Below are 23,207 nucleotides of genomic sequence, written 5' to 3'. Positions count from 1 at the left end.
TAACGACAGTAAGCTGGCATCTATGATATCTTGTAATCAATCTACAATTCCAGATTCACCATAGCAGTGTGGAATAAACTCGGAAATTCAGTAGTAAACGTTTATGTACATAGTTAACAATTGAGTGTATGATTTATGAGAGTCATGACAATCAGAACTGTGAACATAAACACAACATGGTGTTAATTGTCAGTTCACTCATTTCTATACTTTCCGGGATGCAGAGTGTTTAATTTAATGTTGGATCAGGGACATTGGGCCTTGTTAAAGCGAGTAGAGTATAGCAATACGACAGAACCAAAGACATACGATGTGTAGTACGACGAACAGTAGAGGGCAGCGACACGTGGTTACAGCTCCCAGTCAACTCTCGCGAGATTTACCGGTCCCACACTACAGATATGGCTTATGGTCCTAGCAACCGGTCGGAAAGTAATTTAGCGCACAGACGCTGTTAGTCTATGATAAAGGACATTGTGTATATCTAAATATGTAACGTTAAACACTACACTAGTGTTACTAACGCTTCCACCCGACAAGTCTGGATCATTTCAGAGACGTTTACCGGTTGCTAGCATGCTGCGGTTAGCATAGCTAGCTTACACGCTGCGGTTAGCTCCATCTGGGACAACGTGAGTAGCATATTTTCAGAGTAACGTCAGCTATTGCAGTCGGTTCACGATGAAGTGTCACTACGAAATCTTGGAGGTGAAACGGGACGCGGGAGACGGTGACTTGAAGAAGGCGTATCGTAAATTAGCGTTGAAATGGCACCCGGGTAAGTTGTGGTAGAAATTATGCAATGACCTGTCAGCTAGTGTGACGTAAAAGTACAATATTTCGCCCACCTCTGAAATGTACTGGATGCACTGCATTTATGCTCTTGGATGACACCAAACTAACACAAAGCAAAAACACATATGATGTTGTATATTGTTCCCTCTACTTTTGTCATTCTTGCAGCAGCATGTGATGCTGTCATGATATTTCGTTTGAAGGTTTTCACTTTAACAACAGCTGGTGGTTTCCGTCTGAAATTTTCAGATAAAAACTTGGACAATGCGGATGATGCTGCGGAGCAGTTTAAGCTGATTCAAGCAGCTTATGATGTCCTCAGCGATCCGCAGGAGAGAGCATGGTGCGTCCTCAGGAGTCCCAAGATGTCATTCGCTGCTTGTTTACAAGTCAGTGTATCCGGGTGTGATGTCACTGTCTCCTCTTGTGTCGCAGGTATGACAATCACAGGGATGCTCTGATGAAAGGAGGCATCAGTGGCGATTATGAAGACGACAGCATTGACCTGCTGCAGTACTTCACGGTCACCTGCTACTCTGGCTTCGGAGACGATGAGAAGGTGAGCTCTTACGGTCACATCAAAACCTGCAACCAGGTGTTTTACAGTCATGAAAATGCCTTTTGGAATCCAGATCTCAGTCTGCCAAAGACACTTCAATCAGTCATGCCACCGTATGATGGTTGGATAACATAACCTAATATCTTATGTGTTCTGTCTATGTTATAGAGGAGGAAATAAAAGCTTTTTTTTTGTAAAAGCTGTACAGGTTTTGTATAAGAAGCACAGAGATTAGTATGAATGGTCTCTAAAATGTAACCACATGGCGCAAAACTTGGTTATCTGCTGATTTAACAATTAGATGTTTGTTGCAAATTAACTGGTATACAGTACAAGTAAAAAGGCTGATAAAGATAACGGCAACGTTCACCCCATCTGCAGCATGTGGAGAAGTTTAGAATTATGCCCCACAAAACAAAAAGCTCCTTTTAGTATGCGAGAACACACAGTCTGCCAGAACAGCACATGAAATATAGCCAAGATTTGAATGAAACCCAGGTTGATTTTTTGGGGGTTTAAATTCCAAACACTGAGTACACTTCCTTAACGACAGGACTTGCTGTTCTGCTTCGTGGTGGTTCATCCTTCAGGACTCTGGGGCAATAAAAGAATTATGCAACTCAGAACATTTATGTTCTCATTAATTATTCCCTCTTGTTTCTATCTGCTCTCCGTCCCTTAGAGCTTTTACGCAGTCTACAGGAACCTCTTTGAGTCCATTGTTAAGGAGGAGATTGAGCATGTCAAGGTGGATGAAGAGGAAGAAGAGGAGTTGTTTCCTCCCTTCGGAGACTCTCAGAGTGACTATGACAGCGTAAGCCGGCACCACACGTAAAACTCTCACAGTTGTTTCTCTGTTGGACGATGTAAGAGTTCTTTATACGATTCAGTTCTATGGATATAATGTTTTCTGTGCAAAACAACAACTAAACTAATGGGAAGACTAAAATGTTATTGAACCTTATTAGTCGGCTTGCGTTCTTAGTCACTCTCCTGTTGCACATTACAGGTCGTGCACGTGTTTTATGGCTACTGGCAGAGCTTCTGCACTCGCAAAAACTTTGCCTGGAAGGAGGAGTACGACACGAGGCAGGCCTCCAACCGCTGGGAGAAAAGGGCCATGGAGAAGGACAATAAGAAGACCAGAGAGAAGGCTCGCAAAGAGCGCAACGAGCTCGTGCGCCAACTTGTGGCTTTTGTTCGCAAGCGTGACCGTCGCGTGCAGGCTCACAGGAAGCTGGTGGAGGAGCAGAACGCAGAGAAGAGCAAGAAGGTGGAGGCGCAGAGGCGGAAGCAGAAGCTCAGCCATGCCAAGTAGGTCGTGGACGGGTAAATGTGACATTTATATTTCTTTGTTTTGTTCTTCTTCGTCCTTGTACCTCTAATACTGTACTGTGCGTCTCAGACTGGCAGAGGAGTACAAGGAGCAGAGCTGGGCGGCCATGTCTGAGCTCGAGAAGGAGCTGCAGCAGATAGAGGCTCAGTACGGGAAGGAGTTTGGAGACGCATCAGAGAGTGACGAAGACGAGCTGGATGTGGACACGCTGGAGAAGAACGGTGGAGAGCGAGGAGGTCAGTGAGATGGTTTGAGATTCAAGCCTCATTTGTTCGTCTGTTCCCATAAGCAGCAGGTAATGTACTCTGCGAGCCAACAATGTCAGCAATTTCCACAGATTTTAATTGGCAAGTGATGTTTGAATAGAAGTTAATCGTCAATGAAGTACTTTTCTATTTCTTTGTGTGTCTCTGGGGCCTTTTTAAATTATAATCTCTCTTCTTATTTTTCAATCATCAATATTCATTCACTGAAGCAGACCAGCCGGATGTAGACGAACTGACAATTGATGATTATTATGACGATCTTTACTGCCCGGCCTGCGACAAATCCTTCAAATCAGATAAAGCGTGAGTAACCTTGGACTCGCTCCACCTACCTGCTTTCTGTCCTCTGGACCTAAAAGCTGGTTCCCGTCACTCGGCTCTGAATGCTACCCTGCAATGTCAAATCAACGCGACATTAAACAAATCTTATTTTAATTAAAAGTGTTCATAGTGGACCATTATCTGTAGTCTGATGTATCTATAGTCAGATATCAGGACAGATTGGAGTTGTAAATCACTGCTAACTGGTTGCCACTGATGACTATTGCATGGACTTTGTTTAAAACATTTGTGGTGAAAGGATTTTCTTTGGCATGGATGTATCTAAACAAAGAGGAAAAACTCTTAATAGTTCAACTTGAATGACAATGTCAGTGGTTGTTGTTTCAGCATTTTTGTTTAGTTTTCTCACTGAGTTTAATTCCTTAATTTAGTGAATTTAGCTTTTCCCTGATTAATGATTATGTTTGTTCTTCTGCAAAGGTTGTTCATGCACTATTCACTGTTAAAGTTGTTATTAATGCAATTAAGTTTATTTGAACTTTTCCATTTCCTTTCCTTTGTGCAGCATGAAAAACCATTCAAAATCCAAAAAGCACCGGGAGCTGGTGGCGCTGCTGCGACAACACCTGGAGGACGAGGAGGACTCATTAGGTTTAAACGTAAATGGAAAGGAGGGAATAGTGGAGGAGGACGAGGAGGAAGAAGAGGACGAGGAAGACCAGCCAAGGCAAAAGTGTGTAGCTTTCTTGCTTTTCATCTGATGACACATCAATAGTTTACAATCATTTATTTTCGTTGCCATTTTCCTTTTCTCTCACTCAGGCTGTCCAAAAAGCAGAAGAGGAAAAAGAAACAGCAGAAAGTAGCACAGGTGAGTCATAACTTTTCTTTCTTCAAGAAGCTGTGTGTAGTTCAGTGTGAAGTGAGCCTAAGAAGCCGTGTCTGCTCACGCTCGACCGCAGAGTGCTTCTGAGGACGAGGAGGAGGCTGAAGTAGAGAAGGAGGTGGAGAAGGAGGTGGAGAAGGTCGTGGAAGAGGAAGAGGAAGTGGAGCAGGAGGAAGTGGAGAAACCAACACCGACCACCTGCGAGGACGACGCCCTCGAGAAGTCAGGGAACACAACGGAGCCTGAGAAGCAGGATGATCCCGCCGCCACAGAAGCCAAGAGGTCGGTCCAGTTCAGTCTGACTCTGTCGTTTGTTGCCGGGCAGGTAGTGAACCGCTAGTTTAGTGGCGGCGCCTTTCAGCAGGAAATGAAATGAACTGCAGCTGTTGATTCTAACGCGTCAGAGTTGCGAAGCTTGAGCTTGAGCTGACTGTACTGGTGTGTGGAATAAGTGATTCAACACAGTTATTTCCTGAATTATATGTGGCAGGATTAGAGTTTTAGATGAAATGGTGTATGCTGTTTTACTCATCTGTCGTCTAAACGTTGCCTCGGCAGCTCTGCAAAGACAAAAGGAAAGAAGTCGGGAGGAAAAGACAAAGTGAAGAGTGTCAAGTCAAACACAGACGCAGAACAGATCCCTGAGGTTTGTATTTAGCATTTTATCCCAACAAATTGCTTCTGCTCACACATGCGTCCAGCATCAGTTTTAACTTCACCGTTCCCTTTTGAGCTGTCAAAAGTAACCGCATTACATTATTTACTGTTGGAAAAATCCTCCCTGCCTGTGTTATGAAATCCTCCTGCAGGGTGAACCCGTCCTGCGCTGTGTGACCTGCAACAGCGAGTTCTCCACAAGAAACAAGTTGTTTGACCACCTGAAGAGCAGCGGCCACTCCAGAGCTCTCTCCTCCAACGCGCCTCACAGCTCCACGAGCAAGAGCAAGAAAGACAAGAAGAAGAACAGATAACACACCTTCACCTGGGACACGGGGAAGACGCACTAACAGAAGTGGACTTCTAATGGACCGGTTGGCTGACTCCCAGGGAATAGTTTCGTTTTTTTAATTACTTAATAATCCTGTTGAGTGTGCGATCAAGACTCTTAATACATTTCTCAGTAACTTATGAACATCTCTGTGCTGATAAACACACGTGCATAGGAGACGTCTTATCATCAGATCCTTCACTGTTTTGGGACTCGCGTCTCTTGGTTTGTCATGAAGAGCTCTGTGGTGGTATTACTGCGTCATGAAAGAATAAAGGTGATACTGCATGTTGCTATTTATACGACAACTCTGGAATTATTTGCATTAATACCTCTAGTAACCATTTCTGACAGTAAACCACTCCGTTTACATTTATTTGCTGTTTAATTGGTGACACAAGCAAATATTTGAAAGCACTGCCGTCACTTCAGGCCTCCTTCCAGAGCAACGCCTCCAAAGTCTTCATGATTTCACGTAAACAACGAACCGGCTGTTGCTAGTTGTTGGTTTTCTTTTTCGCAGACTTTTTGATGACTTCCTCAGAGGACGGGTGGGTTCCTTGGCAGTGAGCCATCCGGCTGACCTTCATCACACGTCTATCTTCTTTCCATGTAGGTGTGGATGGACTTGTTAAAAATGGCCAGGAAGAACTCTGCGTCCTCCATCGTGATGCACATTGGTGGTTTGATGCGGAAGGTCTGAGGTGGTTAGAAAAACAAGACGATGATGATGGAAAACATGTCAGCAGGTAATGCAACATGAGTCTGTGATGCAGCGTGGAAATCTAACATGTTTCACTTGGAGCTCAACAAATCAAGAAGCTGTGTGACGTCGTCGTCAGCTGTGTTGATGCAAAAGGGAGGGAAGGTGAGTGCTGTTACCTGCCCGTAGAGTCCTCCTTTCCCGATCAGGATTCCCATGTCCTTTATGTCCTCGAAGATCTCACTCATTGCCTCCGCAGACAGCGGCTCTCTGCTGGCCTGACAGACAGAGAGGAGGTGACAGGATGAAGGAGGCCGGATGTGTGACGGTAACCACAGCAGTTGCAGTAATGAACGCTGTGCAACTGTTCAACTTGAGTCAAATCATTTGATTGGGACTCAGGCGCTTCACCTCGTTGGCTGCAGAGGTTCTACAGCTGAATGCGGGGTTTTTACTGTCTTTATGTGGGGAGTTCTTCCTGATCCGATGTGAGCTCCTGGGTCAGGGATGTCATGTGTACAGACTGTAAAGCCCTCCGAGGCAAATCTTGTATTTGTGATTTTGGGCTTTACAAAATAAACTGAATTGAATATGAGAATGTAATTTTGGAAAAAACAAAATGGAGTCGCTTCCTTGTGTTTTTTTGTGGTGACTGCTGACACTTCTGCACACTTCCAAAGAATAACAGAATGAGGCCAGAATACTTATTCCTAAATTGCTGAACTAATAGTCAAAAACACTGAAAACGTTATGCAATGTAGCCGAACATCACAGCATCTCCAGCAAGGAGAACCATCGGGCGATATTGAAAGAGCATTATGATGCATGGCAAAAGGTGCTAGTCCCGCCCCCGGTGCTGATTGGCTAATCGTTAGTTCCACCTCAGAAATCGTTGTTTCACGTCACCACGCCGGACAAATCAGTCGATTTGAACGCAATGGTGACTTCTTTTATCAGTTTCTCTCTTTCGAACATGCAATGTCTGCCATTATCAAACAGAAGTGCGTTTCCTGCAGCTGAGGTTGTTTTCTTCCCAGTTACAGACGGCTGCCGCTCCAGCTGACGGTTAACTGGTTCACTGCTGAACCGAGGCCCCGGGGGGCCCGGCTTGCATACGATGTTCAGGCATGCGAGTCGAGCTGAGCGTCACGGCCGGTGCAAAGTAAAATACCTTGTCTTTGACCATTTCCACACCGATCTGCAGGCCCTGTCCACGGACGTCGCCGATGATGTCATACTTGTCTCTGAGCTTTGCCAGTTCTGTCATCAGGTAGGTTCCCACAGTGAGACTATTCTGCTGCGCGCCGTCCTCCTTGATCGTCTGGAATGTACAAAATGTTGTTTTCCAGATGCAGCTACAGTAATACGTTGCGTACGTACAGTAGTGACATTATGGTTGATTTAAAAGCAGAAGAGGAATTCTTACATCAAGCACTGACGAGGCAACAGCACAAGCCACAGGATTTCCTCCAAAGGTGTTGAAGTGAACCCCTTTGGCGAACGAGGCCGCAATCTCTGGGAAACACATGAAATAAACGAGCTCACACCTCCAATCGCTGCTCCTGTAAATCATTTCTTCAGCTTGTTTAGTGGAGAAAGTGCAAACTCGACTCAGAATAAATCAGCTTGACACACCGCTACCTGGGGAACCAGGTTGTCATGTCTTTCTATGCATCTTGCCAATTTAATAGAGGAAATAATGAAGAACAATACACTTTGCACACTTACACCAGTTTTTATTCTCTTATGAACACAAGCAGCATCTCACCTGGCGTTGTGACAACAGCTCCCATTGGGAATCCATTACCGATGCCCTTCGCCATTGTAACCATATCAGGAAGGACGTCGTGACCTTGGAAGCCCCAGAAGTGGTTTCCTGTTCGTCCGAATCCGGTCTGGACCTGTCAGGTGCAAACAACATGATCATGTTTATGATTAAGTTGTAAGAAGAAGAGTAAATACATATTTTAAACATGTGACATGTGTATCTAACCTCGTCAGCAATGCAGACCCCTCCTCTCTCTCTTACAAGTTTGAACGTCTCCTTCAGGTAGGTTTTAGGGTACTGCACCGCTCCTCCAACTCCCTATACAAATAAAACACACAAACACACACAGACCGACACCAGCCGTCATCACAACAGACATACGCTCCATAATGTTACATATACAATGTTATGTATAATATCCATAGTGACAAAGCAACAGATCAGACGTGCACATTAACAACACGTTGACACAAATCAAAGCACCTGAATCGGCTCTGCGAAGAAAGCAGCTATTCGACTCGGGACGCTGGTCGCCAACGTCTCTTTGAGCTGCGCAACGTACTGGTCACTCGCCACGCAACGGCCTGCGGGTGAAACAAAAGGGTTCATTTTAAAGTAACGCAGACAATAGCAAGTGTACACAAAAGGTGACGCTACTCTTTATTCAAAAGCTGCGGGCAAAATATTGTTCATCTTTCCATAAAATAGTGTCATGAAGAAACGACGAGGTACTCATGGTTTACAGTGTGAAGGAAGTTAAAGATAAAATCACATTCTTGAAGAAATACAAAACATTTTGTTTTTGTTGAGATTTCACACGTCCATCACATTTGCATATTATTAGTATTGAACTTTGTGGATTGAGATATGTGTGTCATAATCACCATTTCAATGTCCTAATTTTACACAACTAACCACTATTTATGAAGCACATCAGCAGAGTTGTTATTGACAGATTATTGATGTCATATCTCATAAGCTCAATGGCTGTAGAGGCCTGGCCGGTCGGCTCCAGACACGAGCTTTACGAGAATGCTGAAAACCAGTAAAATGGTAAAAGGTTGAAAAAGGTGAATGATCAACAGGAGGAGACTTTGGACTTTTCAGGGTTAGAAGTGACCTTTTTTATGCTGATGACTTTTAGTCAAATATTATGGAAGGAAACACTCGTGCACATAAACACGTTGGTGTGTGTGTGTGTGTGTGTGTGTGTGTGTGTGTGTGTGTGTCAGTAGCAGCAGTACCTGGAGCGCAGTCACATTGTCTGGTGGTCTGCACCGGAGAGTCTCTGCAGTGGCTTCCTCCCCACGGACCTCTGAACACATCGGGACACATGGTCTGTTTGTTTGGGCAGAAACAGAGTCAGAACCGAGTCAGAACCGAGTCAGAACCGAGTCAGAACCGAGTCAGAACCGAGTCGCTGCCGCAGCGTTTCCCACCAGCAAAACGTTGTGACATCGAATGTGTTCACGAATACAAAAGAACCAATTAGCGCCGACTTATTTCCAGTTTGAAGTCCCATCTTCCTCTTCCCCCTCGTTTGAATACACGTCAGACGTCATCAGTTGCATGTGCTTTTGTAATTTGGCATACATACGTTTGTGCAGCCCAAACCGTTGGCGATGGGGTATTTGTATGCCGTGTTGGAGGTGAGGCCCATGGTCTGAGGGCTGCCTCCGTGGTATGATCCTCTGGGAGAGGAAAGATCATATTAGATTATCACTTTTATGACCAATTAAACTGTCAAGTGTCACAAGTTGTGCACACACTCATGTAGTTATAAGCAGCGATAAGAATACTGTTACTGTTTATAATCCAATCCTGTTGTGTGTATAGAATTAACTATGTTTGTTCAAACAGCATCTTGGTTTCATGTGGAAAAACCACATCCTACCTCAGCTGTTACTGGCAACAAAACACAGAAAACATTTCTGCAACTTCATACACTTTTTACGCAATTATGACGCACAGGACAATGTCATGATTCATGAAGAGACTTCAGTACCTCAAAGTGATGATGTCAAAGTTTCCTGTGTGAAGTCGAGCCATCAGCATGGCCAGGTCGTTGGCTTCTGAGCCGCTGTTGGTCAGATATATCACCTGGACGGGGACACAGAGACCAGCGGGCATTTGAAGTTAACCCAGGTGTGTCTGCAGGGTCCTGGGCTCAGCTGAGAGGATGTACCTTCAGGGGATCTGGCAAGTAGGACGCGAGCTTCTCACAGTACTCGTGGATGGGAGGGTTGACGTAGATGTTTGTGGTATGCCACAGTCTCTTCAACTGCTGCTCGGCAGCTGCTACGACCTTTCTGTCCCCGCAGACGCCAGAAATCAGGTATAAGTGTGGGCAGGTGAAATGAGAAAGGAGTTCTTACACACAGCTTCAGTTCTCTGATACATTGGGAATGTTTAGTTGAGGTTGGGTCATTTATAAAGTGCAAAATACACAACAAAAAGTACAAAGATAATGGTAGCTCCTGGTAAAATCAAACAAAACAACAAACCACATCACACAGTTAACGATAATCTCTGCAGAACATTGCAGCACACTCACCACATGCTATTCTGGCGTTAGCCAAATCTCGCTAATCTGAACTGTATACATAGTCAGCGATACGGTGACAGGAAAAAGGCGCTTACGGGTGGCAGTGGCCCACACTGACGGTCGCCACACCGGCAAATAGATCCAGGTATCTCCTGCCGTCCACGTCCCACAGCCACTGCATGTGTCCCTGGTGCAGGAACACTGGCTGCTTGTAGGAGGTGACCTTCATGATCATGGGGTTGCAGTTCCTCCTGCGGATCTCCATCATCCGCTCTTTGGACATACCCTGGACCGAGACGCAGACGGCATGACTTGAGTTTCTGTTTTATTTTGTAGCCTCGTGTCCTCTGTGTCACTTCCTGCCCTGGTGATGGTCTACCTGTAGTCCCTGCACCTGTGCTGCCCTCATTGTGTCCACCTGCTGCTCGTCACCTCTCTTGTATTTAAACACCAGTTGTCTTGTTGTTGGTTTGTGCAGTGTGTTACCCGTGTGTCTCCCTGGGCCTTTGTGAGTCGCCTGTCTCTGTTTAATTTGTGTTATTTGTTTCATAAATTACTTTCAACGGTTGGTGTCTAGGTCCTACTTCGTCCATCCCGTGACAGACACAGTGCCAGAGTTACAGTCTGTCAGGACCAGCAGGTTTAGATCTGTTATGAATTATTTCTCTACAAGGCGTGACTGAGCCAGACAGACGCTGTATTCCTGGAGGATATTCTTCTTTATTACCGTGTATTCCTCTGGTTGGAAATTGCATGGAGGCATATCCGGGACGTCTGAGGGGCGGGGCTTGAGGGTTGATTTCTGACATAATGCACCTGTAAAATAATTGCCATCGACATGTTTGCATTAAGGAACTGAAACCGTCATTTTACTGACTGAGGTCCCAGATTATTTCCACTTATTATCTACAGACCGACAGATGTAGACTTTTAATGTAAAATTCAGACTTTCAGTAAATAATCTGCATAAAACCTTGGAATCTAAACCACATCCATTTACTTTCGACCCTGCGTTGCGTAACAGGATAAAGTCCTGTCTGTGAACTGTGAATGTAAAACTTGAGATCCTTCAGTGCTGCTCGTTTTCACAAATAACGTCGGTGCTGAAAATAAAACTTTCAGAGATTGTTCATGGTAACCATAATAATAACATTAGCGTCATATGTTGACATCAATGCACATGCAGAGCGCGTTGGTGATGATTATATGTATTTCTGACTAAATGGAGGCACTTTACGTCTTCTTTCAGTACAGAACTCGTCTGCGGCTCCATGCTGCGCTCCCGCGTCCTTGTGTGCCATCAAGTGATTTTCTTGAAGTAGATGAATTTGTAATAAGTTGTTTTCCGGAAGGCGTCATAATTAAAATTCCGCTCATGTTTAGTTTGCATTCACGGACCATAATGAACCAATTAACTCACCACTTGCCAGGTGGAGTTTGGCCGAACCGGAACTGGGGCCGGACCAACCCGGTGAGACGCACCGGCCCCCGAGAGAGGAAACCACCTTCAGCATGTTGAGGCTCCACAGCAGCGAACCTCTGTCGTACTGTCTGTCCCTGGAGCCTCACCGGCTGTCCAGCAAGTTGGCTCCTCGCCGACGTCACTGGATGCGCGCGCACGCACAGCTGAGGCGATTGTAAACGAGCCTTTTCCTCCCAGTGTCTCCAGTGCCTCACTGCACTGGAGACACTGGGAGGAAATAATGAATACAGATAAATATAACTGAAAGTGAACTCAATGACCAACTTCCCATAATTAGCTTTTAATGCTGTTTGTGAACAGAAATAAAACTAAATATGGAAAAGTGCTGTTCCATATTTAATGTAACTGTGTACAAATAAATCAAAGCTCTGAAATAAGAAGAGTTGTGTCCGGTGTTCAATTTGAGTCACTAGGTCTAAAATAACTTCCATTATTTATTAATCTGTTAAAATATTTATGAAAAATAAATGAGAACAGATGTGTGAATAAAATGCGTGTCCTCCATGATGAGTAGTTCATCGTCAGCATGTTTGCCTCATTATTGCAAATTACATACATGTAATAACAACCAGCGTGTAATCATTAATATAGATGTCACAAGACATAAATCCCTATGAATAAAGTGTCCTCCCATTGCTGAATATTGTAAATGTATGCAGCGTGATTTTTATGGAAAGCTTCCAGAAATATTGTATTTCTGCTTTAAATTTGATTTTGTATACAGTTGGCTGTTTAAAGCTGGATGGATGCAAAAAAGACAAATCATGGCCAAACATAGCCAAGTGTTCTGAAAACCAAATATCATGAGACTGTTTTCTCTTTCTGAAGTAAAGATACGCAGTTATGTATGAAATAAATGTTTATCTTTCAACTTTAACGTTTATTTGATGGCGCCTCAACAGAACAACTGTACTAGTATGTAGTAGTACTTGAACTGAAACTGTTTTCATATTAAAGTACCCACATTGTCTTTAACATGTAATGTTCAGAGAGCTGAGAAAATACACACAAACAAAACTAAAAACATTTTATGTTTGAGCTTTCTGGCATTTTACACAAACAATGTGAACAGATTCTCACATTCCAACAATATAGAATAATATATTTCATGAAAGGCATTTAAAAAGAAGTGAACCGAGATAAATATTTATGAAATATAAAGACATTATGACAGTGTAAAGTAACAAATAAGTTATACAATCAATCATTCTTTATGAAGTTGAGTCAATATCATTATCATTTGATCAATTTTGATTCGCAAATCCTGTAACTGGTGTATCATAAAAATGAGCAGAAGTTGTTTCTTAATGTCTGAGCCGGCCGTGTTCATGTTTTTTTGTGCATAAAACAGATCCAGCAGTGTCTCAGACCTGCCGGTTGTTCTTCCACGGCGACTAGCATGAGTGCAGCGTGCACATGGCGGCAGTGTCCACGTAGCCGTTCTCCATCGGGGCCGCTTCTCCCCGCACCGGCATGGCGGTGTAAACGCCGCCTGAGGGCTTCTGCGCGGGGCTAACTGTGCACGCCGTGCGGTCGATCCGCGTCACTTCATTCGCCTCCTGGTCCACACGAGGGTCTCCTTCCACCCCGTCCCTCTGCAGCAGCAGTGTGTTGTCACTGTCCACCCCCTTCACCTTGCTGTAGGCGTCCCCCTGAGGCGTGTGGAAGCAGCCCGACACCACGGGCTGCAGAAGCACCATGTCCTCATCGCTGACCCTTTGGACTTCCACGTACTCGGTGGCGCGGAGGGCGGGCGTCCGCTTGAGGCCGACGCTGGAGATGTCGACGTCGCTGCGGGCCTGGAGTTCCCGGCGGGCCGCCGCCTGGGGGTCGAGAAGACGAGGTCGCTTGCTGCTCAAGACAATGTCCCAGTAGCTCGGCCCGAGGGCCTGCTGGGTGCTGTGGCCGGGCTGCGCGAGGTGGGACGACGTGGACAGGGAATGCGGTTTCGCCGTCTGAAGCGAGCCCTGCCGGTCCAGTGGGCTTGAGCCGTAGCGTGGAGAAAACACAGAGGGCCAGGTCTTCGCCCTCCCGCCGGACACTTCACGACTCACCACGTCTCCGTGAGCGTAGTTCAACGCTTCCTCCTCCCAGTCCTTCAGGCGCCGCTGAGCCTCCGTCCGCATCGGACCGCTTTCCCGATCCGTCGGCCTCTTGCCCGCCTTCGCCTCCCCGCACTTGTCCATCAGCAGAGTCCGGCTGTCGCAGCTGCCTCGGCCAGAGTCGCAGTCGGATGCGGAGCTCTCAGATTTGAGGCAACCGTGGCGTGGATCCTTGCTCTCCTCCGGCACCGGCTCCTGCTCTCGGGGGACGTACACCTCCAGGTACTCCACCAGCAAGTCCTCATAGCTGGACGATGCAGTCGGAGGGAAATTGGGCACCACCAGTGCATTGAAGATCTCGTTGGATTTGCCATTCTGCACAGAGAAATATTCAGTGAGGGAAAAGTAGTGATACGATCAGTCAGAGGAAGCTTTTCTTATTCAAAACATGTTGAGACAAAACTTCATTGTGCAGCTGCTTCACCTTGAGAAGCTGCTTATCAAATCCTTTAATCTTGGGACCAGGGACGGGTGGCAGGATACAATGCTTCAGGCTTCACGAGAAAAAAAAGATCTACGTCAGGGCATCTTGTTGCCAAGAATAAGAAATAAATACAAATAACAATAACATGTTATTCTTTGATGGTTTCAAAAATGTCCCAGTGAATAAAGTTCTGACTTTTGTCCTAAAACTTGAGATCTTTCTTTGCTTTTCACAACAAAACTGAATGTTCTTATATTATTTCTATGGAAGTCATGATCACAACATAAATATCTTAAGACAAGCTAATGATTAGCTTTGGACCTCTGTTGCATGAAATATGTCGCGTGCATTCACATTACCTCAAAGACACATCGCATCAGAATTTCACGATCTTTGTCTTACTTGTGTCTGTTCATGTGTAGCAACCACATGAGGATGAGGAAGGTGAAGGTGGAAAAGACCGTTACAAGAATCCACGTTGACTTCTCTCGATGGAAATCTGTAAGACACAACAGAACACCGCAGGTGTCTTATCTCTAAATGGGGATTGATATTACAGGATATTAGGATTATTAGCATTAGTCAAAGGAATATTTCACATTTTGACAAACATGTCAGACCAGAACATCCGTCTGTTCATCATTGGACTGAATTCAGGATATAATTAGCTTAGCTTAGCATAAAGACAGGGCGGACAGCTGGTTTTTAACTTTGGTGACAGCCAGGTTATGCTAAGCTAAGCTAACCATCTCCCTGCTTCAGTTGGGGTTTTGTTTCGTTATTTTCCCGTTTTATTTTGAAGTTCCCTGTCTCTCGTGTCCTGTGTCTGGTTTCACTTCCTGTCTGTCTTTTTCCCGCCTGTTTTACGCCACAGCTGTGCGTCATTACTTTATCAGCCCGTTGTGTAGCAGTGCGTGTGTCGTTGTGTGTACCTTTGCTTGCTGATGTCTACGTTCCTGCGTTCCTCCCTCGTGTTCCCAGTTGGGTTTCCTGCTCTCTTCCTGGCTGTCCATCAATTTGTTTCTTCTTGTTTGTGCTTTTATTTGCCTGAGTTTCTATTTTTTTGTCAGTTTGTACCAGCTTTTGTTATCCCGGCTCGCTTCCTGTTCACCTCCACCTGCCTGCCTCCAGTCCTGCTTTTGATCCGACATGCGCGACCGCTTCAGGCAACTCATCGGACTCGAGGCCAGAAAGTGAATAAACGCATTGCATCTTATTAAAAGGTGTATTATACTGTACATAATCGATGGCAGATGTCTTACAGTCAGGAACCTTGATGTAGGAAGTGGAACTCCATTCACTCCAAAAGCCATGGTCAGGTTTGCAGCGCACCTCCACCATGTATTTACCGCCTGACCGCAGGCTGAAAATGTTAAACATCTTCTGCTGGCCTGCAAGGTGCATCTGGAAATAAACACACACACACACAGTTGACACAGCGTGAGCGGTTACGCACGTCCAGAACCCTTGAGGGCGAGGTTAAACAGCACCTTTTAAAGGCAATGCTCCTTAATTAACACGAGGCCCGAGCGTCTCATCCATGAAGTGCGTACCTCCCAGTCGTTCTCCTCCTCCAGCTTGACGCGGAGCTCGTAGACGAGGGTGATCCAACCCGAGCGGGTGTCGGCCTTGTGTGGCGGCTCCCATGAGACCCGGAGGAAGGGCCAGCCCTGGTCCTCCATCACCGTCACGGTTACCTTCTCTGGAGGATTAGGCTGGACTGGAAGGGGGAGAGAGAAATGTGGGTGAGTGTGTGTGACCGAGAGGGATGAAAGTTAAAATAATTTAAGCGGATGATATTAATGGTCACAACGCAGACAGACTGAGGAGTGTTTAGTCTCTTCCTCTCTGTAAAACCAACGCACTCCTCCAGCGCCACTGCAGCTTTACAAATGTTAGTCAAAGAAAATGTGAAAGTTCTGTTTTGGAGACATGCGGCTGAAAGTAGGACTATCAACCAAATCAGGTCAAGGAAGGAAACTAGGGAAGAGGAAGAGGAGCACTTTGAGATAAGCATCCTCAGGGCAGGAGGAGGACACTGTGTGTTTAATGCTTACATTGCCGTTTGGATATTTCATGAACAACATGCTTCTGCTGTCATAAGCAACATGACAGGATGGGACTCCACACTTCATACAATATTCATATGTTGCTATATAACATGAAGTAAAGTTGCACAATATCCATTTAATTCGATGCCGGATGAAATAAAATGGCTGAAATTATTTAACATGTTTCTTGACATTAATAAATTCCATGAAAATACCAAAACCGGTGCGTTAGTTCATCTCTCAGGACTTTCAAACGTCCTTATCCTGTCCAGGCCTCCTTTATTACTTATTTAATACTTTTTTAAGGGCTGTCATTTCTATAAACAGTTAACCACTATTGATTTTACAAAATGTGAATCAAAGAGGAAGAATTACGTATTAAGTAATTAAGTATTAGGTATTTAGTGCTCTGGTGAGTCTTTCCACCAGCATTATGTTTGACTCAACATAAACTACATAAGCAATATCCAGAGCAACAGTGTCTCCTTTTTATATATATATATGTCATAGTTTTTGAAGATTCATGTAGTACTGAGGCACAGATAAATAAACTATACTTCTAGCTACATATCTTCGTAGGATCAGTTCATTTTTGGTTTTAATATGAAATATCAAAATATTCTTTCAGTCACTCAATTTCGTTTCCATTTGGTTTGATCATAAATGTTTATTAAGCATGTTTGCAACACTTGTTGGATCCCTGCTTTGTCCGGGTGAGCTCCAGGGAGCAGCTGGAGGGAGATCAGTGTCATCCAGTGAGCCGCTGAGCAGCTGCGTGAGCGATAAAATACACTTTTAATCCTCATGTGGAAATCGTGCCTGGAACATCAAAAGAACAAATACAACCTCCCTCACCCACAAACCAAAACCCCCACATTCCCTCACCGATGTACACCACGTCTATCTCCACCGGGTCGGAGAAGGCCCGGCCCAGCGCGTTGGTGGCCACCACTGTGATGTTGTAGTTGATCCAGATCGACGTGTCGTTCTTGTTAAAGAAGCAGGAGTGGACGCCGGCTGTGCGGTAGTCCGGGCACTCGTACACTGCCTCCGAGCTGCGAGAGAGGCAGGGGAACAGGACGTCATCGCACGTGTGTGTGTGTGTGTGTGTGTATGTGTGTGTGTGTGTGTGTGTGTGTGTGTGCATTTCCGAAGAACAGCACGCACTCTTCATGCTACATTTCCTTGAACCCTCTGTGCTATAAGATAAATGGAGTGCCATGTTCTTCTTCTCTCTTGACGATGAACGACCATTCTGTGTCCACCACGAACCTTTCTTTGCGGTAGTACAGGTTGTGGGTGGTGGGCAGCCCCCCATTGGAGCCGGGCTCCCACCAGCAGGTGAAGGTCTCTTTTTCAGGAGAACGACAGCTGGTGAGTGCGGGCTTCCCTGGAGGGCTGTGGACTAAACACAGAGACAATGACAGCAGTGTGAATCACACAACAACATAAAGAACGGCACATGTGGATTGACGACGATGTCTAATGTAGCACACAAATATCTACACTTTTTGTATATTGTGTTTCTACATCTACACACTCACGTTTTCCTCTGCAACGCTGCGTGACGCACAGCAGCAGCACCAGCGGGAAGACCTTCCTCATCATGGCTCCTCAAAGCTCTGGCTGTTGGATGGAGAAATGAATACACAATGACTGTGTCTGTGACAACTGTCACGCAAATCATGTTCTCCACCTCTGATGCTGCCCGTCCACACAGCAGAACTGCACCTCTTGTGTTGCATCACAACACACTGCAAAAGGAGATGAGATGTTTTCTTCTTGTCACACACGTTGCTTGCAATACTTTCATAGTGTAGGATGATGGCGTCTGCAATGACCTGTTGTGAATATTGGATTCATTACTTGTGAGATTGTTTATGCTTCAGCAGGGAGAGGGGACATCATTCACAGCAACACAATGTGCTTGAGAACGAGACTGCATCCTGTCACTCCATCAGATCAACGACGTCACTGTTAAATGAAACCAGGCCGGACTACAGGACGGTGAATACTAAAAGAAAATCTCCTCCGAACGATGTCTGCGGTTTCGCTCAGGATTAAAAAGCGTCCTCTCCGTTTCAGTCTACCTCTCCCAGCTGGCGCACGCCGCGTGAGCGATTACATAAATTCAGGCTGTCGCCTCAACGACAGAGACGCGCAGCGGCGCTTTGCCGACTGCCGCTCGCATGACTCGGGAAGCTGCGATGGCCGATGCAGATGTTTGATTTATTACTGAAGCCATGAGGGCCGGACGGTGAACACACGGAAGAGCTGACGATGCATTCGTGGAAAGAAAAAGTTGGCTCACTCCCTTCCTTCTCGGTGCTGATGCTGAATTTGAGGACTTGACATATTGAATAGAGAGACCCTCTGTAATATTACACGGCTTCCCACAACCAGATATGAACCAGAGAGTCATGACACAAGCAGCACTCACAACACAGATCACTTTATTCTCTCAACAGAGAATAAAGAAAATATGTAAGCATGAGGCCCTTTTACAGTGCAGATCTATTTGACATTGAAAGGCTACAGGCTGCTCAGCGTTTCTGCTCTCGCAGTATATTCGTGGGCATCATGGTTTCTAGACATTAGACTTCCTTTAAATCATAAAGACTGTTGGCGAGTGGCTGTTACCAACTGTTCTCCATGGTGCCTTAATTTCAACAGCGTCACCATGATCCAATAATTGGCATTAAGGTCAAGGCACTGGATTAGCCTCCTGCTGCATATAGCCTTCTTACATAACCAGTAGCCCAAACTGAATAAGCTGCTAAGCTGGGAAAGCGCTGCCCAACAGCGAGACGCTCCTCCCTCACGGATAATAATGGCCTGGACTTTTCTCAGTTTCACCTCAGGAGACACTTGTTTTATGTGCATCCCTCCACCTTCATCCTCAACGGAGGAAACCAGCTTCTATTGCTGACAAACGGCTCCAGAGTTGCACACAGGTTCAGACGGTGACCTTACGAACCGCAGACGTAATAGAAAATTACAGACAAGCAATCAACTCTGAAGGTAATTATGGAAAACTTTTTGAAATGTGACGCCGTACAACAAAATGGGTCAGCCAGGTCGTCCTGAGGCTGAGATCTACAGTCAGACAGGTGGTTATGAATAATCATTTGTGTCCGTCAGATGCCTCTCAATGTCAAAAAGGAGTGCGGGGAACGTGCCAAATGGCATGCTGAGGTCAACGGGGAAGCAAGAAGATCCCGCGCCGCACGGTTGGTTGTACGACAGCCTGAGAAAAGATGATTAAAAGGGAATGTAGGGAAAAAGCAGAAGGACAGAAGTCCTGTTTCCCAGGATGCATCATAAACTCAATGAGCCGGTTTCCCACAGTAGATCAGCAGAGTATGCATGACAGAAATGTGCTTTGACGAAGCAATAACTCATGTTTCTGTCCACCTATAATAAAATACATATATAGTGCAGGTTACATATAATATTTGGCCATGAATTTAATAGCATACTCCAGGTATAACTCACACTGCTTTCATATCAAAACATGGACCTGTCCTGCTGCTTAGAGTAAGAACTATAAAACAAAATGATTTGATCATCAACACCACGACTTTCTAGGAACCTTTTTTTTCTGACACACGCGTCGACGGCCAAGAGCAATTTTGAAGCTGCTGTGTAAATTTCCAGGAGAAGAACACATTTAATGAACCGATGGCTAAACTTTAGTGGATATTGAAAACGGTCTGACACAAGTTAAGAGTAGTATGATGACGATATAAGAGCCCAGTGTTACAGTCAATGTAAAAGCTCAGGTTACACTTGTAATCCTCCATCTTTTGCTCTGTAAAAACCTAATTTCCCCGCCTGGGCAGGGTTGAGATATGCTTCCCTGTACAGGCAGGGTTCCCCTCACACTGTGACACACAGTCTGCATCCACAAGCACACGCACAATATGTGCGCGGTGCAAACGCATGGTGGTGCTGACTTACGCACAAACAGCCAGGCGCATGTGACTGCAAGAATAAACCAAGCCCAGGGTGCTTTTAGGCCAACATACGATAAACCATGAAAAAAAGAAACATAAATCATCTGTCAACACTGTTCCATTTAATGCAACCCTTCATTCTTCATTGTTGCTGTTCATTCAAAGTACTTCCTCTATTGTCTTGGCCGGCCTGCATGCTGCCCATAGCTGCAGCATTCATGACCCCACTGTCTGGGTTTATTGAAGGCTGGAAGATGAAATAACTAAACTTCAGATCGTTATGGGTCATTTAGGTTCCTCTGCCAGGACGTGATTGCAGCTGCAGGTTTGCAATGCGCTTAATAACACCCTCACTCACCTCCATCTGGTTGCTTTTCACACATGGAAAACATTGAGTGAGAGTGTGCATTAGTTAGTACCTTGTGAAGATAAATTATGATAATTCATTATCATCATTTTTCCAATTACTACGTGCACAGACTCCTCTTATGATGTGTGTCCTATGATATGGGCCGGGCCTCACCTGTATAGATCTAATTCATATTACAGCACACTTCATCTCGTACGGGCCAATGCCAGCACTCCACCTTTCAGATCTGGAGAACCGATCAAACTGATACGAACCCTTCAGAATTGGATCGTTTGCGCGTTAATAATTTATTATAATTGATGAGCGAGAACTTCAAAACACACACAAGCAATGTACTACTTTAAATACAATCCTAGAGGGGTTGTTGACTTAAATCAGGCTGTGTGACCTCATACTTGTAGCAAACTGACTATATATATATATATATATATATATATATATATATATATATATATATATATATATATATATATATATATATATATATATAAATAAAGGCCCGATGCAGGACGAACAGTGGAAAGAGTCGGCCACCTAAAATTGTAATCCGATATTAAATTGATCAGCTTGCTGTAATGGCCAACAGCCTCTTTAACGAGGAGCAGATCATGACCCTAGAAATCCCATTACACTGCTGACACCCCAGCATCATCATCCTCCCACGCTAAAGGAAATCACTTTGTAAGTCAGCTGTCAACAAGGGAACATCCCTTCATCCAGAGGAACACAATTAGTCTGTGGAAACTGGTTCACAGTTCACTTGTGGATCAAATCTATTGCTATTTCCATCTAAGTTACTTGAATGCGCTGTCAGTGGGACAAATAAAGAAGTGTTTTGAGAGCACAACGAGTGCTTTACAAAAGGATTGATTGTGTGTGTGTGTGTGTGTGTGTGTGTGTGTGTGTGTGTGTGTGTGTGTGTGTGTGTGTGTGTGTGTGTGTGTGTGTGTGTGAAAGCCACATGGATTTAATTTGTCTTGAGGCAAAACCACTCGATGGATTCCAATAGTCTGAAAAACGTCACTCTCAAAGACTCAAAGTCAAAGATCTCAGATAAAGTGAACAATTTCACTTTGCTGCAAGCATCAACAAGTTTCATCTTCTATCTATGTTTTCTTTGTTTTCCCGACAGATTTGTATTATTTTGGCATATGAACACACACACACACACACAAACAACAAGTGCAGTGAACTCTCCGTGCTCCCTGCATCCGTGCCCGCTCGGGCCGGTCCTGATGGCGCACGGAGCTCTCCTGAGAGGTAAATGGGTGTCTTACCGGCAGCTGAGAGGAGTTTCCGGGCTCTCGCTCGGTGCCTCCGCCGTGGCGGCTCCTCCGCCGGCTCCCGGGAGAGCGCACGTACACCGGTTTGTGGAGCTGGTTGACCGGGATGACCGTAAACAAGGCGCATAAACCGGCAGCTCCGTCCCGCCGGCGACGTAATCGCGACATCTCTCCCGTCTCTCTAAACCCTATGGGGGCGTGGCTTGAGCAGAAGCCCCGCCCTCCTCGGGATGCCACGTAAACCACGCCCACGGCTTAAGTTTTCGTGGGTGCCAAAGATCCGAGGTGAGGTCGAGGTGAATGGAAGTTCCTCAGAGGTAGTTCAACTGAAAATGGTGTCATCGAGAGTTTAAAACTGATATAATGTCAAATCTGGACATGCAAATTGATTTGTTTTGTTTGTGATTGCCCAATCTGTATTACGTAATATTATGTTGTCAATATCCAACTCTCTCCACCTCTCAGCTCGCAACTCAATTTTCAATTAAAATACTTTATTGGGATGAACCAAAACATGTTGCAGTTTTCAGAAGATATATTACAAAAGACACAAGTGAGGTTTTAAATAAACATGTTTTTATATAATATTGATGCAGTCCAGTCCATGCCTTCTGTCCCTGACTCCCTTTCTCCTGTTGAGCCAATTATGAAGGTAGATTTGTGTCTTTATTACGCGAGCAGATTTCTTGTTTGTATGTAAATTATCTAACTGCAAATCCCAAATCTTTGCTCTCAAATCAAAAATATTTGCTCTAAAAAAACAACATATCTTGTATTGGCCTGTATTGTATGATTAAAATTCCTTTGTGCATATTTGCATTAATGCCTAAATAAACATGGGTTTTTGTGAGTAAGCATAAAAACATTCTGTAAAAGCCTTTGAACTGATTGTACCATGAGAACTCCAGCCCTCCCCATTGCAGCTTAGAAGCAATAATGTTATGTAATATGCCCATCTGCTCTTCATGTTGATTTAAAAGTCCCATTAAGCGACTTGGTAAATGCCAGTGGACATTTGAACCTGGATGCACTTCATGAATGTTGATAAGTTAACGAGTGAACTGTGATGTATTGCCTTTAAAACAAATATAGCTGATCTGTCACTCATAATTCACGTGTAATTCTTGCATGAGTCAGATTGTTGGTGTGACAGATTGCATGCCTTACTCTTCGACGAGGGTGCAAAAAAGAAAAAGAGGAGTGAGGCTGGCACGAGCTGCAGTCAGAGGAGAACTGACCTCTAACGCAATAAAACCGGCTCTCGCTTTTTGTCCATCTGACATTTGCCCTCTTAATCACTGGACATATGGTATCAGGCTGCGGGGAGAAACGGATACAAAGGATGGAGAGATTACACATTTGTAGGGACATCTAGCGGCGATATTGTGAGCTGTTTTCACAAAGCAATCT

The 23,207-nt window shown here is 44.9% G+C and overlaps 3 protein-coding genes across 4 annotated transcripts; 1 reads left to right on the top strand and 2 right to left on the bottom strand.

The window, feature by feature from the left end:
• Window positions 1-388: 388 nt before the first annotated feature.
• Window positions 389-5,414, top strand: dnajc21 (DnaJ heat shock protein family (Hsp40) member C21). 2 transcript variants are annotated; one of them, XM_068574445.1, is made up of 12 exons: window positions 389-778; window positions 1,045-1,138; window positions 1,231-1,354; window positions 2,037-2,168; window positions 2,364-2,668; window positions 2,760-2,926; window positions 3,169-3,259; window positions 3,804-3,971; window positions 4,061-4,109; window positions 4,201-4,406; window positions 4,683-4,770; window positions 4,934-5,414. In XM_068574445.1, the coding sequence occupies exons 1-12, from the start codon at window positions 682-684 to the stop codon at window positions 5,093-5,095; spliced, it is 1,683 nt and encodes a 560-aa protein (XP_068430546.1). In that variant the 5' UTR covers window positions 389-681; the 3' UTR covers window positions 5,096-5,414. The 2 variants fall into 2 exon arrangements, with proteins under 2 accessions (XP_068430546.1, XP_068430545.1); XM_068574444.1 differs by having other exon boundaries at window positions 3,166-3,259.
• On the bottom strand, window positions 4,938-11,712 carry agxt2 (alanine--glyoxylate aminotransferase 2). Its single transcript, XM_068574446.1, has 14 exons — window positions 11,549-11,712; window positions 10,856-10,944; window positions 10,224-10,414; window positions 9,769-9,892; window positions 9,589-9,683; window positions 9,181-9,274; window positions 8,828-8,921; window positions 8,067-8,167; window positions 7,809-7,901; window positions 7,584-7,716; window positions 7,242-7,330; window positions 6,987-7,136; window positions 5,995-6,093; window positions 4,938-5,811 (listed from the first exon to the last, which is right to left on the bottom strand). The coding sequence occupies exons 1-14, from the start codon at window positions 11,640-11,642 to the stop codon at window positions 5,710-5,712; spliced, it is 1,548 nt and encodes a 515-aa protein (XP_068430547.1). The 5' UTR covers window positions 11,643-11,712; the 3' UTR covers window positions 4,938-5,709.
• Window positions 11,713-12,840: 1,128 nt separating this feature from the next.
• prlra (prolactin receptor a) lies at window positions 12,841-21,965 on the bottom strand. Its single transcript, XM_068574163.1, has 8 exons — window positions 21,792-21,965; window positions 17,461-17,621; window positions 17,074-17,243; window positions 15,691-15,857; window positions 15,400-15,541; window positions 14,540-14,636; window positions 14,138-14,207; window positions 12,841-14,028 (listed from the first exon to the last, which is right to left on the bottom strand). The coding sequence occupies exons 1-8, from the start codon at window positions 21,963-21,965 to the stop codon at window positions 13,006-13,008; spliced, it is 2,004 nt and encodes a 667-aa protein (XP_068430264.1). The 3' UTR covers window positions 12,841-13,005.
• Between the last annotated feature and the right edge of the window lie 1,242 nt (window positions 21,966-23,207).

Source organism: Clinocottus analis, unplaced genomic scaffold (genome assembly GCF_023055335.1).
Source record: "Clinocottus analis isolate CAN_PGR_092001 unplaced genomic scaffold, fCliAna1.0.p SCAF_13, whole genome shotgun sequence".
NCBI classification, from domain to species: domain Eukaryota; kingdom Metazoa; phylum Chordata; class Actinopteri; order Perciformes; family Cottidae; genus Clinocottus; species Clinocottus analis.
The sequence above is the reverse complement of the archived record's forward strand: the minus strand, read 5'-3'. Positions and strand labels throughout refer to the sequence as shown.

Coding starts and splice junctions, on each gene's coding strand:
- prlra (XM_068574163.1), bottom strand. CDS start 21,965: ATGTCGCGATTACGTCGCCGGCGGGACGGAGCTGCCGGTTTATGCGCC. Junction 14,637..15,399: donor CTACATCAAGGTTCCTGACT/GTAAGACATCTG, acceptor TGTGTCTTACAG/ATTTCCATCGAGAGAAGTCA. Junction 14,029..14,137: donor TTGATAAGCAGCTTCTCAAG/GTGAAGCAGCTG, acceptor TTCTCTGTGCAG/AATGGCAAATCCAACGAGAT.
- dnajc21 (XM_068574444.1), top strand. CDS start 682: ATGAAGTGTCACTACGAAATCTTGGAGGTGAAACGGGACGCGGGAGAC. Junction 2,169..2,363: donor CTCAGAGTGACTATGACAGC/GTAAGCCGGCAC, acceptor TGCACATTACAG/GTCGTGCACGTGTTTTATGG. Junction 2,927..3,165: donor GAACGGTGGAGAGCGAGGAG/GTCAGTGAGATG, acceptor CATTCACTGAAG/CAGACCAGCCGGATGTAGAC.
- agxt2 (XM_068574446.1), bottom strand. CDS start 11,642: ATGCTGAAGGTGGTTTCCTCTCTCGGGGGCCGGTGCGTCTCACCGGGT. Junction 7,717..7,808: donor GGGTCTGCATTGCTGACGAG/GTTAGATACACA, acceptor TGCACCTGACAG/GTCCAGACCGGATTCGGACG. Junction 6,094..6,986: donor TGGAAATGGTCAAAGACAAG/GTATTTTACTTT, acceptor TCTGTCTGTCAG/GCCAGCAGAGAGCCGCTGTC.